At 40.3% G+C, this 15,888-nt stretch overlaps 1 protein-coding gene across 2 annotated transcripts in view; it reads left to right on the top strand.

The window, feature by feature from the left end:
- The window catches only part of ANK2 (ankyrin 2), a 226,624-nt gene extending 211,447 nt beyond the window's left edge, over positions 1-15,177 (top strand). For both annotated transcript variants that reach the window (XM_080796920.1, XM_080796921.1), the window contains 8 exons: positions 1,126-1,411; positions 3,071-3,359; positions 5,655-5,747; positions 6,258-6,341; positions 6,444-6,608; positions 7,637-7,819; positions 9,191-9,282; positions 12,908-15,177. In XM_080796920.1, the coding sequence (XP_080653046.1) occupies positions 1,126-1,411; positions 3,071-3,359; positions 5,655-5,747; positions 6,258-6,341; positions 6,444-6,608; positions 7,637-7,819; positions 9,191-9,282; positions 12,908-13,091 (1,376 nt within the window). In that variant the 3' untranslated portion in view covers positions 13,092-15,177. The remainder of the gene's footprint in view (positions 1-1,125; positions 1,412-3,070; positions 3,360-5,654; positions 5,748-6,257; positions 6,342-6,443; positions 6,609-7,636; positions 7,820-9,190; positions 9,283-12,907) is intronic.
- The last annotated feature ends 711 nt before the right edge of the window (positions 15,178-15,888 follow it).

The raw sequence follows: 15,888 nt of genomic DNA on the forward strand, positions 1-15,888 counted from the left end.
ATTGTTCTGTTTCTCCATTTATCTTATAGAAAATCTCTCCAAAAATAAAGTCCAAACTTCCTCTATCTGCCCCATGTCTTCCGGTTCTCTTTAGAGCTGTCTCTAGAGCTGTCTCTAGAATCCATGCCAGTCAGTCTTTTGTCATCACCACCCAACAGAAAACAGTCTCATAAAACTCACCAATTATTTCCTCATTGCCAAATACAGTGAGTAATTTTTCAGTTTTCACCTCATGTGCCCCTTAGTAATATTTGACCAAAAAATTAATCTCTTCTTAAAATATTTTCTTCATTCACTTTCCATGATACCTTCCCTCCATGTTTTTTTCCCCCTATTTTACTGGCTATTCTTCCTCAGTTTCTTTCTGTAGCTTCTTTTCCTAGATTTCAGTGATGGTGTGTGTTACTGTTCAGTGAAAGCTTGTCTTATCTCCCATCTCTCTCCTTTTCCATAAAACCCAGAGACCTGGGCTCCCTGCAGTTCCCTGGGTACCCTACGTATTCTCAGGCTGTGGGTCTCTGCTACTTTTTGTTACCTTCACTCTAGTGGAGTGTTCTCCTCACAGAGCATCAATACCTCAATACCTGTTTCTCTCACTTACTTCAGGCCTCTGCTCAAAATTGTCTCCTAACAGGACTCTTTCCTTACCAATCTATCTAAAACACGAGCCCTATTTGCTCTGTACTTTTACCCTGGTTTCTTTTTCTTCTAAAATATATCATAAATTTATATCTGCAGAAATAAAAGTTAAGTGAGGACTTGTTCATTGCTATATGTCTAACATTTAAACAGCACCTACTACGTAGTTGATACTCAATATAGATCTGTTGAGTGAATAAATAAATAGATGCACGTCAGTCATACCTCTGCCCAAAATTTTTCAGGGGCTCCTCATTGCCCTGGATATCGTAAAATTCCTTAGCCTGGCTTGAGAGATGCTGCGTGAAAAGGGTACTCACCCTAGAGTGTTGTTAATACAAGTCAATACTTGCAAAGCACCTAGAACAGTGCCCGACGCATAATCAGTATTTAGAATGTATTAGCTATTGTTACTCTTTAATATTTACCTCTTTAATATAAGTGAGCTGCGATTAAATACTGAATTAAAATTGTTGTGCCCCGCAGGGTTCTCAGCCCTTCAGGAGGACCTATGCACTGCACAGCACAAGCAGAAAGAGGAGCGAGCTGCTTCTAAAGAGAGCGAGTCCTACGAGCACCCTCCCATTGTCTCAGAGGAAGACATTTCTGTCGGTTACTCCACTTTTCAGGATTGCATCCCCAAAGTGGAGGGGGACAGCTCAGCAACAGATCTCTTTCCCCAGACTCACAAGGAGCAAGCCCAACAGGATTTCTCAGGGAAAATGCAAGACCGGCCTGAAGAGTCATCTCTCGAGTGTCAGCAGGAGTACTTGTGAGTGTCAAAAGAAAAGCCTGTCATATGTAATTCCAAGGAACAAGCCAGTGTGACCGGAGTGCCAGGCATATACTGCTGTGAATTATTTCCAGATAGTTTGCAAAGAACCCCACTGATAACAAGGGCCAGAACTACAGACAAAGAGCAAACAATCTGAGACAGAATTGTGACAGCATTGTGTGGGAGGCCTGCTTGCACCAACTTCCAGTTCTGTGACTGTGGGCAAGTCCCAAATCCCTTTTGGTTTCTGTTTTCACATCTCTAAATTAGAGTAATATGCACCACATTCATCTCATAGGGTCAAAGGTCAAGGATGTGCCCATGAAAGCGTTGTTTCAACTATACAATTTCACGTGGACCTCATTCTTATTGCTTGTAAGAGTCCTGCCCCTCAGACAGGACTGAAATGCTCTGGTATGTGCCATTTGTCCCACTGCTCGTTCAGAGCGTGAACAGTGAGTGTAGGTGAAACAGCCCTCGGTGTGTTTCTCCAGAGTGGTGGGGTGGCTAAGAGTAAAATTGGAACACAGCACAGATGATTCACACAGAATGAAAGACCATTAAAATAAGGTGGGGTGTGGTCAGAGTGGGAATAAAGAGAAGTTTCCCAGAGAGCTTCTGGCTAAAGGAAACAACTACAGAGCAGGCAGCTCAGAACTCAAGTTCTGGCCTTTCTAGAAGCGAAGGAGAAAGAGAGTTGTTTGAACGGCACTTGCTATTTAGAGAAAGAAAACAGATCTTGCAAAAGGCAAATGCATCCCCAGCCCTGAAATCTGAGAATAGTGTGTCAGGAGATTGCATCATAGCATTGCTCTTGTCATTAAGTGAGCTTTGTGCTGGGGTCACTGGAACTTGAGAAGAGGGTGAAATGGGTAAGAAAATCATCCCTTTTTCCACTGAGCCACCACCTGCCAACCACCTTTAGATTTTAGGGGAGAGCAGAAAGAAGAGAGGAAAAAAAGAAAAAGGTGGGAAGCAAAGAGAGCATATCAGAGAGGCACTTTGGGCACTCAATATCTGTGGAGTGACAGAAATTTGCAGTAAGTTAAACAGAAAAAGCAGAAAATTCTCTTACTTAGAAAATGAGATTACAAAGATTGCCTTGGAGTAACTCCAAATTATATCAGTAGAAAAAGTTTTAACTAGGTCTCTCCATGAAGTAATACAGTTTTCCAGAGGTATAATAAGACTCTCTCTATTTACAATTATGATAGAGATATAAACATGGGGTTTATACATTGGTTCTTAAAATTTTTTTTTCCCCAAACTTTGATTCTTGTCTCAAAAGCCTTATTATCTACAGAACTTTTTTATATAAACCTCCTCAAATCTTCAAGATCCCCTTGAGTTATCAAAGAAAAGATGAAATTATAATTTATATACTTTGTAGGGATTAGGAAATGCTAATACATTTTGGGATAATTTTTATCTTTAGAACACATCTTTCCCAGTCAATGCTAGATCAATGATCTGTAACTCTATACGGTATCTTACATATGATTTTTATTCAAATTTCGTTGCTTGGCCACATTTACAAAACTTATTTTAACTTCCATGGACCATGAAGATAAATTCCATTTTCCTTCTAATTCTCTTGCTTTGGCAGTAGGAAGAATGTGTATACTCTTCTGGTATAGCTTGGCTTTTCCGTTTCAGTGTGACAATCCCAGGGACGGAAGTGTCAGAGACTCAAAAGGCCACGGCTGTATCTGGCTCTCCCAGCAAGACCCCTGAGGAAATTAGGACCCCTCCTGAGGAGGAGAGGCCATACCTCCAGACCCCAACATCTAGTGGGCAGGGAGACTCTCCCATCGTACAAGAACCTGAAGAAGCCCCAGAACATGGGGAGGAGAGTTCTCAGAAAACCAGCCTTGTGATTGTGGAGTCTGCTAATGACCAGCCCCAGGATCTTGAAAGGCTTGATGAAGATGCAGCTTTCCATAAGGTAAGAATCTCCTTGTTTTCCTTGCCCACAGGAAGCAAAGCTACAGACCTTCCCCAGTTTCCATTTCTCTGCTGGCTTATTTTTTTCCCTGAAAAAAAGTTAACCCTGGGTCATGTGAACTCCTCAATCCCTTTTAAAACCTGGGACCAGAGAAGCTAGAAAAAAAAATAATACACATTCCAATTCTAGCTATTTGACCACGAGCTGTGATTTTACAACTGAAAAGCCTTTTGCTAAGAAAAATGAACACTGGGATGAAACAAGATACTCGATAGAGCTTTTCAAAATTGATAACCACAGGGGTGCAGACTAGTGGGAGGGATTCACAGGGCCTCAGGTAGATGCCAGCCACGGCAACTTGTGGGAGCCACACTCTGGTTAGATCTGCCTGTGCCGTCAAACCATGAGCAGGCAGACTGTGGCTGTCCCGTGGGGTTTACCTCCCCAAACAAGTTTTTCTCGTTAAAGGAAAGATTATTTCCAAAATAGATCTCCTTATGTCTGTTTTAAAAAGGACTTTGAAAAGGGACATGGTACGTAAACTTACTGCTGATTCAGAACGTCGTAATCCCTGACAGGGGCAAGAGTTGAGGTCACACTGTTTCCTTTGTCCTTACGTGAGTTTTGATGTTGCGAAGAAGGGTGGAGACCATCTTAAGAAATTCATTTAAACCATTTCTTCTCAAAATGCATTCTACACTGTTCATATCCCTCAGCATTAACGGCAGGGGTTTGAGCCCTCCTCAGAGCTCCTGAATCAAAATGCCTCTCAGGGAGGGAAGGAGGACCCAGAATCTGTTTGCATTAAATGTAATTTAATATAAATTAAATTATGTATTTTTCCTTTTGGAATTCAAAAACATTTTCTACCTCAAAGTGTTTTTAAAGCATTAATATATGTCTCAGTAGTAAAGAATGAGTTGTATAAAAGAACTGAAACTTTTTGGGGAAACAAGTGATACAACTTATCTGTGGGCTTAAGGCCTACATTTATTTTTGTTTACTATGAGGATGACATCTGCTAGCAGGATTTGTCTAAAATCATGACTATAATTAGGAGAGGTTCAGGCAAATGAGAACTATGTCCCAATTTTGACAGTTACCTTAAATAATGAATTCATCCCATAAATGGAATTTTATTTTAAGTTTACTTTTGCACAGAATTATTCATCTCCCAAGTTCTTGGCTTAAATGAATTCTAGTAAAAGTGTTTCAAAGATGCTATCTGGACTTAGAAATTAACAAAATTTAGCCTAAGAATCCAGTGGCTAAATGAAGTATAGATTTCAAACAATTATCTGCATAATTCATTTATTTTTTTCAATGCACATAAATAAATTTTGATAAGTCCTTCTATTCCACTTTACACAGGTCTGTTCCATTTATTCTTAATGAATATCCAGTTACCTCTGTGATGCTTCCTATTTTGACTCTTAACTTCTCATGACCTTATCCTGAGGATCCAATTTCAGTCACTTTTCTTGCTGATCATATTTCTAGGTGGCAGATTCCTGAATGTTTTTAAAGTACAATTTGCTTAAAATTTTACATATCTTCCCTTTGCAGAAAAGCATGTAGAAATACTTCAGGTATTTAAAAATACGTCGAAAAAATTTCATTGAGTCTCCTTTAAAAAAAAAAGGCATCCTATTAGGAAAGAGTGATTTGATAGAATGCTCCCGAGATACATGTTCTAATCTAAAATTGTGTCTTCAGCTCCATCTCTGACTCTGGGCCAGACCCATAACATCAGACTGGCCAGTCTGTCTTAACTTCTCTGCAAAATGAGTCTAGTATTATTCATAGACTGCCTTTTTTGTTGCCACGGAGATGCTCCACTGGCTAGATAACAGCTACTAGGAAATTGTGGCTTTTTGCAGAAAGTTCTGCTACTAGCCCAAGTTATTTCTATACCTGTGGGTTAATCATTCCAAGCCTAAAGCCCGAGTGTCAGTGGTTTATAAATGTTTTTTTGTGCTGCTTGAGTTCTGTGTTTACATCTTGTGGTTTATCAGGAGTTTAAGTCCAAGCAGTGATGTGGACAAGCTGCACATTTCTTCTGACAGATTTTGACAGATGGGCACTCAGACAGCTTTCAGAATTCCAGAATTTTTTTTTTTCATTCATTGAACAAAAAATCTATTTTCTTATACACACCTGTTTGCCCTGCTGGCTTTTCCACCAAAGCCTCCAGGAATGAGACTTTGAGAAAACAAGTGTGAACTAAAGCAGAAACCAGTAGTGAAGACATTCCTTAGCGTGTTAAACAAAACCATGCTTCCATGCTTCCACCAGGAGCTAACAGAGGAATTAGGTGAGCTGGAGGCCAGCTCAGATGAGGAGGCGATGGTAACTACCAGGGTTGTCCGCCGACGAGTGATAATTCAGGTAATAGCTGTTACGTTACTGCACGTCCGGGACACTTCTGTCCCCATAACCCTTAGAGAGTGGTAGACCTGGAGCAATGAGGGCTCGGCATGCTCTTCAGGTAGTGCATGGCCATTCAAAAGCAGATCCCTAACTCTCCTAAGTTTGGTTTGTTAAAAAAAACAATGCAGCGGTGATGACATTGGCAGCCCACCTCGAGAGAGCAAACAGCAAGAGTGAGAGCGCTTCTTCCGTTCTGCCCACCTCACCTCGCTTGTCCGTTTTTGTTTGTGTGTTTGTTGGACACCTAACTTTGGTCCGGTTCACCTAAGCATGTTATCACCCGCCTTTTTTTTTTTCTTTCTTTCTTTCTTTCCTTTAAACATACTACTTGACAGGACTCGGCATCTCAGCAGTGCTTCTCAGTAGCTTCCTTCATTTTCTAACATGGCTCCCATTATAAGCCCTTGGGAGGAGTTTCCCAGAATCAGTGCCAAACACAGAAGTGACCCTTTTCTCTCAACCGTTTAGGGAGATGATATGCCTGACATACCCCCGGAAACAGTCACAGAAGAAGAATACATCGATGAGCATGGACACACTGTGGTCAAGAAGGTACCGTCCTAATGTGACTGATTTCAAACCTCTTGCTTAAAACTTATCAGTCCCCTAGTACGGTCCCTCAAAAGCAAGATCCATGAATAAAATATCTTTCAGGTCACTAGGAAAGTCATTAGGCGGTATGTGTCCTCTGATGGCATAGAGAAAGAGGAGGTTACGATGCAGGGAACGCCCCAGGGACCCATCAGCATTGAGGAAGAAGATGGCTATTCCAAAGTCATGAAACGCATTGTATTAAAGAGTGACACCGAACAGTCAGAGGTAAGAACGTCTGATTCTCCAACGTGATTTTATGGACAAGTATGAAATAGTCCGAAGAGGTGGGTGACATTGTTTACCCACATTGGCCCCACTGCTCCCCATTACGTGGCACCTTGCTTTCAGTTGTACATTCATTTTTCTCTTCATGATTTTGTGGCATTTTAAAATAACCATCGAGGAGATTTGTAGCCATTGTATTCATGATCTCTGTTCGGTCCTTCTTATTTCTGTTTTCTGTTCAGTTCATGGTCGTGTACATAACAATAGAAATCCAAAAGTCAAATTTTAAAAGACCAGAGTTCCGTTGGCTGGCAAGTAGAGTGTCACGGAAAGTCCCTTACAATGGCGTTGTGGCGCTTGTTCCACGGACAGCGTGGCAGCCTCTGGAGGGCCCTGTTGATAAATATTTAATATTTAAACTTGTGCATTTCAGAGTCACTGAAGTCAGGGACCAGAAATTCCCTGACCTCTAGTTTTCTTTCTTTCCGTTCTACTCTCTTTGAGAAACATTTACTCTCTTTGACGTATAATTTGTGACACCCTCACTGTTTTGCATTCATTCACATCCTCAAAATGTTATTATCAGGCACAAAGATTTTCCAGAAATCTACTTTTTTGGTTTCTCCTATCTTTGAGAGTTTTTCCTAGGGGGATTAGTTTTATCTTCATAATGTCAAAACCATTTAAACATGGAGGAGAGAGTTTATCAACAGGCTGTTACGTCTGCATTGCACTGAGCAGTTCGTTTCTTGTTTACAATACTTCCTGACGGGTTTTCGTTCAGGTGACTCCTGAGTTTGGTGCCGTGTACGTAGAGTCTTCCACAGAAGCATCACCAGTTGATTACAGGCTTTTTCTTTTTTTTTGTAACTGCTTCTCTTTTCCAAAATACTGTTTTCTGGAAGATGGTATATATCATTGTAGGGTTTGGGAGTTTTTTATTATTATTTTTTTTTTATATGAAAGAATTCATCACTGTGACATTGTGGCCGTCAGAAACCCTGTATCGTGTGTCCTTCATTCATTAGGTAACTTTGTCTGAGCCCAGCATTTTGTCCAGTACCTCACAGTTTCAGGCTGAACCAGTGGAAGGCCGTAGAGTCAGCAAAGTTGTTAAAACAACTATGGTACATGGAGAGAGGATGGAGAAACATCTGGGCGATTCTAGTTTAGCCACTGATCTTCCTTCAGCCAAAGATGACTTTGAAGAGGTATAGAAGCATTATCACTTTCATGTTTTTGTGTGGTGTATGTATATTTTATGTTTGCTTTGTGTTTAAAAAGAAAATGGTTATCATCATGTCATTCCATATGTGTATTCATGGAAAGGTGCAGAAAAGTTCAAGAGAGTAGAATTCCTGTGTGAATAACTTGTACAGTGAGGTAATGTTCCCACAACTTGTGGTATTCATCAGTGTCATCTTAAATGCTTTTAAAAATCTAGATGACCAGGATTCGCTTCAGCTGAATCAGAATCAGAATCTCTGGAATTAGGTCATGATTGTACATCTTGCTAGGAAGTCCCAGAAGTAACTTACCAATTAATAAGAAAAAGAAATAAATAGGTTGCAAATTATCTTTACTAACTAATATTCTCAAATATTTCTGAAGGTTGACATTAAAGAAGATTCAGTTTTTTTTTTAAACCTAGAAATAAAATAAGTATTTATGATTATTTAAGTTCTGATTTTCAGGAACTAGGAAATGGGTCCATGGTGACAGACCCACAGGCCCTTACTAGGATTCAAAAATTCAAAACTTCTGAAAACCGAAACAAATTTTGTAGCTTGGTAGCAGAATTTAATATGAACTGATACGGAGCTATTAGGACTTGGAAGGACTTGTAGTCCTCCCTAGAGTGAATATTCATATGGTTTGCTGTTGATATATGTATGAGTTTGATTACGGGATACTGCCCCAGCCCCTTCTGGGGTATTGGAACATACAGTGTATGTATCATATTACCTTTCTAAAATCCAAAAAGAAAAAATTCTGGGTTCTGAAACACATCTGGCCACAAGGGTTTGACTAAGGGATTGTGGACCTATGCAAATATCTACAAAACACTTTTTGCTATTGAGCCCTTTTGAAGTTAAATGTTACACGTGTGTCCTCTTTTTTACCCACAATATGCGCTGAGATTATATATGAATGCGTTGGGGTATGAAAGGCATACCTTATTTAAATACTTTTAAGGAAAGTATCTTGACCTTGGATAATCAGAAGATGAATTGTGTGAGCTGTACACTTTGGGTCTTATTCATTTGTTGCTTGTTTTGCCTCTAATCATTATATATATCAGTAGAGTCTCCACTGGGAAAAGAAGGGGTGAGATGAGGAGAAAATCAGAAGTCAGTCAGTACAGACGTTATTTACCAGCATCTATGAAGCATCGTAGTACATGTCCCTCACAAATGGGAGGAATTTAGATAAAACTGAATTCTTTTATTTGATCCCGAGATTGTTTTTATTTACCCTTTCAAGTATAGCTTTTTATACTCATTACCGATTAAGCACCGGAATAGATTCTTTTTAAGTCTATGGTTTACGATGGGTTTTGTCCTGTTTTCTTTTTTCTTTAGGCTTTGACTTACACAGGTAGCCACATGAAAGTGCACTTCCCCAGTTTAGTAGAGAATGAAATCCTGAAAGAGGATGGATCAGTCATTAAAAGGTTTGGGTTAGCATGGGGTTATGCTTTGCCAACTAACACCTGGAGTTTTTTTCCCAATTTTAAGAAAATAAAAACAGCCCCTACATATACCCTAACATCCCTTGGGAACTTCCAACTCTCTCTGCATCGTACACTTTTGTCAAGTGGTAGATCTGTCAGTTGTCATGTCTGTAGCGTCCTCTGGATGCTTTGAAAGTAATAGCAAGGCTTGAGGAGAACGAGACACCAGCTGACACAGTCACTCCCTGGGTTTCAGCAAGGCATCCATTGCGCTGAGGCCTCCTGGCTGGGATCTTCCATTGTGTTGATAGACTTGGAGCTCATAGGAGGAGGAATCTAATCAGCTGCTCGCAGATTAATCTTGTGACCAGCTACTTTCAGTTCAGTGTTAGCAAATCATAACTGTGTGGTACATGCTTTGGGTTTTTTAAAAATCTTTTTTTTTTTTTTTTACCTCCTTCCAAAAGCTTTAAGCTGTTTCATGATCCCGCATGTGAGTGGCAAATAACATGAGCATGAGTTTGATATCCCCAAACCTGAATGTACCTAGCAGTGCTGAAACCAGGAACTCTACTAAGGTTAGAAAGTGCCATAAAAGCAATAAGCACCTCACTTTTGTGCCTAAGAAAGGGGGCCAGCTGTGAAACTCCCTGGTCAGCCTGTCCCTATCACCTATTTGATGTATGAACTCGAGCACCCTTGCCTCTTGCCTCATCTCCTGGCCCTTCTCTCTGGTCCTCTAGCAGCACCATGCCAATGATGTGCTCTCAGCTTCACAGTGAAAAGACACAATGGAAACTCAAGTTACTATTGTGCTTTCCACTTCATTGTAAAGAAGAAAAAGATTGTCATTTATAGTACTCTACAAAGCTATTTTTAGCCCGTAGAACATAATAATTAGGAACAGTGAATTAAAGGTTCTGTCACAATTCCGCCCTCCAATCCCATGTGAACAGCAGCAGCAGCTAAGAATTGAAGAGTGTAATTGCGCAGAGAACTTTAAAAATGCTATGTAAATTAAGGATAAAGTGCTTTTTGTACTCTGAACTTTTAAGTCTGTTATTCAGTTACTCAGACAAAACCACATAAACCATGTGCACACCCCAGCATCATGAGCTCTTTAAATTGGACTACATTTAGGGACCAGTTAATCCAAAGTTCTCAGTCATCTCAGTTACAGCTGGTGAATTTGAAGCCAGGGATACGGACAACTCAATTAAATTCTATAGCTATTTAGTTCCAGAACTGTATTTGTCATGTATAACACGTCTATCTTGTATGTTGCTGAAGACTTTTTATCATACCTACTGCCCGCCCATATACATGAGTAGATTCATTCCACTGCTTGAGTTATATGCATACTCATAAACACATTCATCTACACATATCTGCACAAAATACCAGGGTTTGCTCTATGATAGGAACTTATCACTCCCCCACCCCCCTACCCGCCCCCACCCCACCAACCATCATCACCAATGCAGTGAAGGCTTCGTTAGCTCTTGGCAGAAATAGTCAGATATTTGCCTTTTGGGAGATGAAAATTATGAGTGCTGAATAGTTAGAAATCTAATTTCAACTACTGGAACCAAATTTGATCTTGTTATCAAGAGGAACAAATTTGGTGCGCCTGGGTGGCTCAGTCAGTTAAGTGTCTGACTCAGATCACGATGTCAGGGTCCTGGGATCAAGCTTCGCATTGGGCTCCACACTCACTGGGGAGTCTGCTGGAGGACTCTTTCTCCCTTTGCCTTTACCCTAGCTCTCTCTTTCTCTAAAATAAATATATATATATATATTTTTTTAAAAGGAACAAGTTTAAGTTTGCTTTCAGATACAAAATAACTCACGTGAGGGGCACCTGGGTGGCTCAGTGGGTTAAAGCCTCTGCCTTCGGCTCAGGTCGTGATCCCAGGGTCCTGGGATCGAGCCCTGCATCGGGCTTTCTGCTCAGCAAGGGGGGGGGGGAGCCTGCTTCCTCCTCTCTCTCTCTGCCTGCCTCTCTGCCTGCTTGTGATCTCAGTCTGTCAAATAAATAAACAAAATCTTTATTGCAAAACAAAATAACTTGTGTGGTGTCGAAGGAAGGGAGAGAAGAAGAGAACATGCGAGAAGAAGGAAGGAGGAAGCAAAGATGCTCAACAGAAGGTTGAGAGTATTTTGGCTAATAGAAGTCTTAAAAAAAAATCAGGATGATCTTCAATGTGTGGCAGTGTTAAAAGGTAGAATAATGGTAAGGGCAGAACTTCCAGCTCCTTAACACTAGGAATCAGTAAGAAAAATGCTGGGCAAAGTCACAAACACTGCTCATTTCTTCCGTGGTTTTCGGTGAAGATGCATAACATCGTGGTTACGGATTCAGGCTCTGGAACCTTTGAGTCTTGGCTCTGCTTCATACTAACTATGTTATTTTGTATTTGGAGCATTGCTTAAAATCTCTGAGATTCATTATCCTGATTCATTTTAATAATAGTGCCTGGCACATAAAAATGTTCACCACATAGTAACGGCATGAATAAGTATATTTAGAAGTAGTGAGAAGAAGAGAGGTGTACAGATTACAGCATAATCATTTTCAAGTAGGAATGCAGGAAAATGGTAGTACAAAATATCACAGTACATCAGAGCCCCTTTTGTCAAGGAATCACTAATCAGGAGGGAGCCAAGAAAGCAGCAGACTCTTAAATGGCATAGAAGACCAAAAATGGGCAAAGTCCATGGAGATCTGAGCAGATGGAGAAAGAATTTGTCTCTCGGTGTTTTTTCTCTTTCCTCTGTCTTCCCCACCATCTCTAGATGAAGTTTTGACACCTGGGCAGACCCTCATCTCTCATTGGCAGTCACCTTCCTCTAGGTTGACAGAATAAGATTCCAGTTTTTAAAGATCTGTATCTCATGGAAAAGTTTTCCTAGAACAGGATGCAACTCTAAGGATGAAGCTGGCAGCCAAGATGTTTTAAAAAATCAAAAAGTATTTTTCTCAGCCTGTCAAAAGTACATATGGAATCCCTGTTTCAGGAGGAGCCAAGCTCCTTCCTTCCTTCCTTTCTTTCTTTCTTTCTTTCTTTCTTTCTTTCTTTCTTTCTTTCTTTCTTTCTTTCTTGTTCCTTTTTAAGATTTATTTGTTTATTTTGGAAAGAGAGAGCGTGAGTGGAAGAGGCAGAAGGAAGGAGAGAAATTCTCAAACAGATCCCTGCTGAGTGCGGAGCCCAATGCGGGGCTCAATCCCACAACTCCAAGATCACAACCTGAGCCAAAATGGAGAGTTTGATGCCTAACCGACTATGCCACCCAAGCTCTTTCAAATCAGGGCACCTTAGCAAAACAAGAATGATTATACGGTTACTCTTGGAGAGAATCCTATTAAAGCATGGTTTTAGTTACTTGAAATAGTTCTTAAGGTTTTAAAAAACATTCTTTATTCCGAAAGACTTTAAAACGTTTCATGACTCATGTCAGACGGGAGAGGCCACGTTTAAAAGAAAGATGTGGAAAGATGGCTAGTGCGGAAGTATCCAGAGGTAGGACAGTAAAGTACTTTCATGTCATGGTTACCCCCATTCCAAAGATGGTGGCCGTGTTTCAATGAAGAAAGCATAATTCTCTCTTGTCTGCTTTCCTCCAGGACAACAATGAGTAAAGCCAGTACACAGAAGAGGGCTGTGGTGAAGGACCAGCATGGAAAACACATTTACTTGGAGCACCTGGAGGATGTACCAGAAGCACTAGACCAAGATGACCTCCAGCGCGACCTCCAGCAACTCCTTCGGCATTTCTGCAAGGAGGACTCAAAGCAAGAGGCCAAATGAGGGGCTGCCCAGTCCTCACACCAGAAACCACGCATTCACTCAATATGCAACTTCCCGTTTCATTAGCAGAGTGACCTCCCCAGCCTAATGGGATACCCTGACACTTCCACTTTTAGCAAATACACACCGCATTCTGTTTCAGTTTTTCCCCGTCCTCTTTAACTGTAAGCTGATTTGTGACCAAAGATAGCATCCTTCAGTCTGGATGCTGTATCCACTACTTTGTTGTGTCTGTGCTAAACTGGGAACTGGCCACCTCCATCGTTCTTTGCTCCTGCACAAGCTCCATGAAAATCCATCGATCAGAAGAACTTCACCTACAGACCTCTTCAAGTGATGATGTCCGGGAGTCCTTCCGAGGGATATCCTTGTACCATGTATATAGCTCAAATGCTCAGATGAACAACATATTAAAATTAAAACCACTGCCTATCATAACTACACTGGGCATCATGGAATAAAAGGCCTCTAGAAATTGCTGAACAATGGTTAATTACCATATTGCTAACACAATCGAGTGATAATACAGTTTGACTGCAAAAAAAGCAGCCCTTCAGACCTACCACGTCCTTAGAACTTCCAGAGTAGCCGTTGCGCCTAGTAAAAGATGGTTAATAACCTCAAGGACTATCCTAACTAAGCACTTACTGCTGGTGCTGGCCAGCCTTGGTTTATGATTCCCCAACGGCCACATGAGGGAGGGGAGAAGGGGAGCAGAAGGCAAAAGGAAAGAAACAGTGAGGTATTCAGCGGCTAGCCACCACATCCTGTGGCATTCTAGCATCTTCAGGTCTTTTAGATTTTGGACACATTGGCAGGGTATTTTAAAAGCTATAACTACTGTAGTTTTCCAGTTTTCATTGCTGCTTTAGCAAACCACGCTGTCTTATTGGTGGTACTTTCTCCTGGCCACTGCACTGTAGATAATCCATTGGAAACAAGATTTACCCCCTACGCAAAAGGTTAAACTCCTTCACCGTGTTGGAGTGGTTTTCTTTCCCCCCTCCGGGTTTATATCTTCTCTAATACCTGCATGTAGCATTTAAAAATCAAAACCACAGTCAAAACTCCTCTTCTAATCACACTGATGGTTTTCATTCTTTTGACCCTGAGCAAGCACTTTTCACTCTTCTGCTGGGTCTGTTTTTTAGCTTGCAGACAAGGTTGAGAAATCCTTACAAATTTGGTTTTGGTTAAATTTTTTGATTTATTTATTTGAAATCCAAACTCCCTTGGAAATTCTTAAGTGCATTTGTGCACTTTTTTGTTTGTTTCAAAGAAGGAACTTTAATCATCTGAGTGATTTCCATGTCCTATTCCTTATTCCTCTAGTGGTTGAAGCTGTGTAGCATTTTAACATATATATATATTCACAAATATATTCATATAAACAGTATACATTTCGAATCAGTTATTTGTTAAAGAAAAGTATATTCAATGAAGATGAAATTAAAAAAAAAAAAAAGAGTCTATCCTCCAGGGATTGAACATTTTCCAATTCTATCTGGTCTTTTCCTGTTGTGCAAAAATGACTCATTGCTCCGAAAGTCAAAAACAAATGTGACAAACAATGGCACTTCATCATTTCAAGTAATGTTGCCAAGGGAGAAAATTTCCTGGGAGGGAGGTTTCCCACAAGCCAAATCTCTTAAAGCCTCAAATGCTAGCACTTTCTGGCAGTTGGATAGGAAATAAAGCTTTCTTTGGCAGCCAAAATGAGAGAGGCTCAATGGTGAAACTTTTTGAGACGCACCATGGCCTTCTTGTCAAAACCTTCACTGGAGCTCAAGAAAAGCATTTCTGTTGTGTTCTTTGCAGTGCAGATGATGTCTGTGTAACAACATAATGGTTATTCACCTTTTTTTGATTTTTGATTTTTGCTGTGTAATCAAAAAACTTGAATACTGTGAGAAGAAGTGAATTTTCAGTTGATGAATCAGCATCTTGTTCCCATGGTGATAACACTAATTGAATATATCTATGAGGGCATGTATTAGTTAATGGAAAAAAAAATACAACACTAACAATACATAGCTGCAATGTGTACAATGGCTGATTTAATTAAATAAAATGTACAAGTGTTAAATGTGGCAATGGTGATTTCTTCTTCTTTACCACTTAATCTGTGATTTTAGGAGATAAGATTACTAAAGCAATGACATAGATTTGAAGCCAAAAAGGACACAAATCCCTCCTTTCCTTGTAGTTTTTATTTGGTGATGAATATGCTATACGCCCCAACACTATATTAAACACTGAGATGAACAGAGTTTGTCTTTGCCCTCAAAAAACGTTTGGTTTTGTTATGCAAAAGGGGAAGATTTATATTTAGTTTTGAAATCGTTAGTAAATAAAAAACAGGGCCTTGGGGGCTGGGAGGAAATGAGGAGAGAGTAACCAGGGATTCCTAAGGCAGCGAGGCCCACGGGGCAGGAGTCTCCCTTTTCAGTTCTCATTTATAAGGCAGTGGTGTGCCGGAAACACCCTCCTTTGAGAACAGTATTTCGCTGGGGTGGGTGGCAGTGTTAGGTATCTCATAGCCTGAGAATTAAACATTAAATGGATACATCAGTATAAGTAACCAAAGGGCAGAAATACACAAAACTGAAATCAGTTGTTATTTGGAGAGGTTTCGGTTTTTTGTTTTTTGAAAAATCCCTTTAGTGCTGCTGTAATATTTTTTACTGTAAAAACAGTACAAAAAGGCCTGGTTAGGAAATCGAAGAGGTTTTACATATTTAAAATATAAGGTAGGGCAAACCCTCCAGACTGAGGGAAGATTATGCACATCTCATAA

This window comes from Martes martes, assembly GCF_963455335.1.
Source record: "Martes martes genome assembly, chromosome: 2".
Taxonomy (NCBI): Eukaryota; Metazoa; Chordata; class Mammalia; order Carnivora; family Mustelidae; genus Martes; species Martes martes.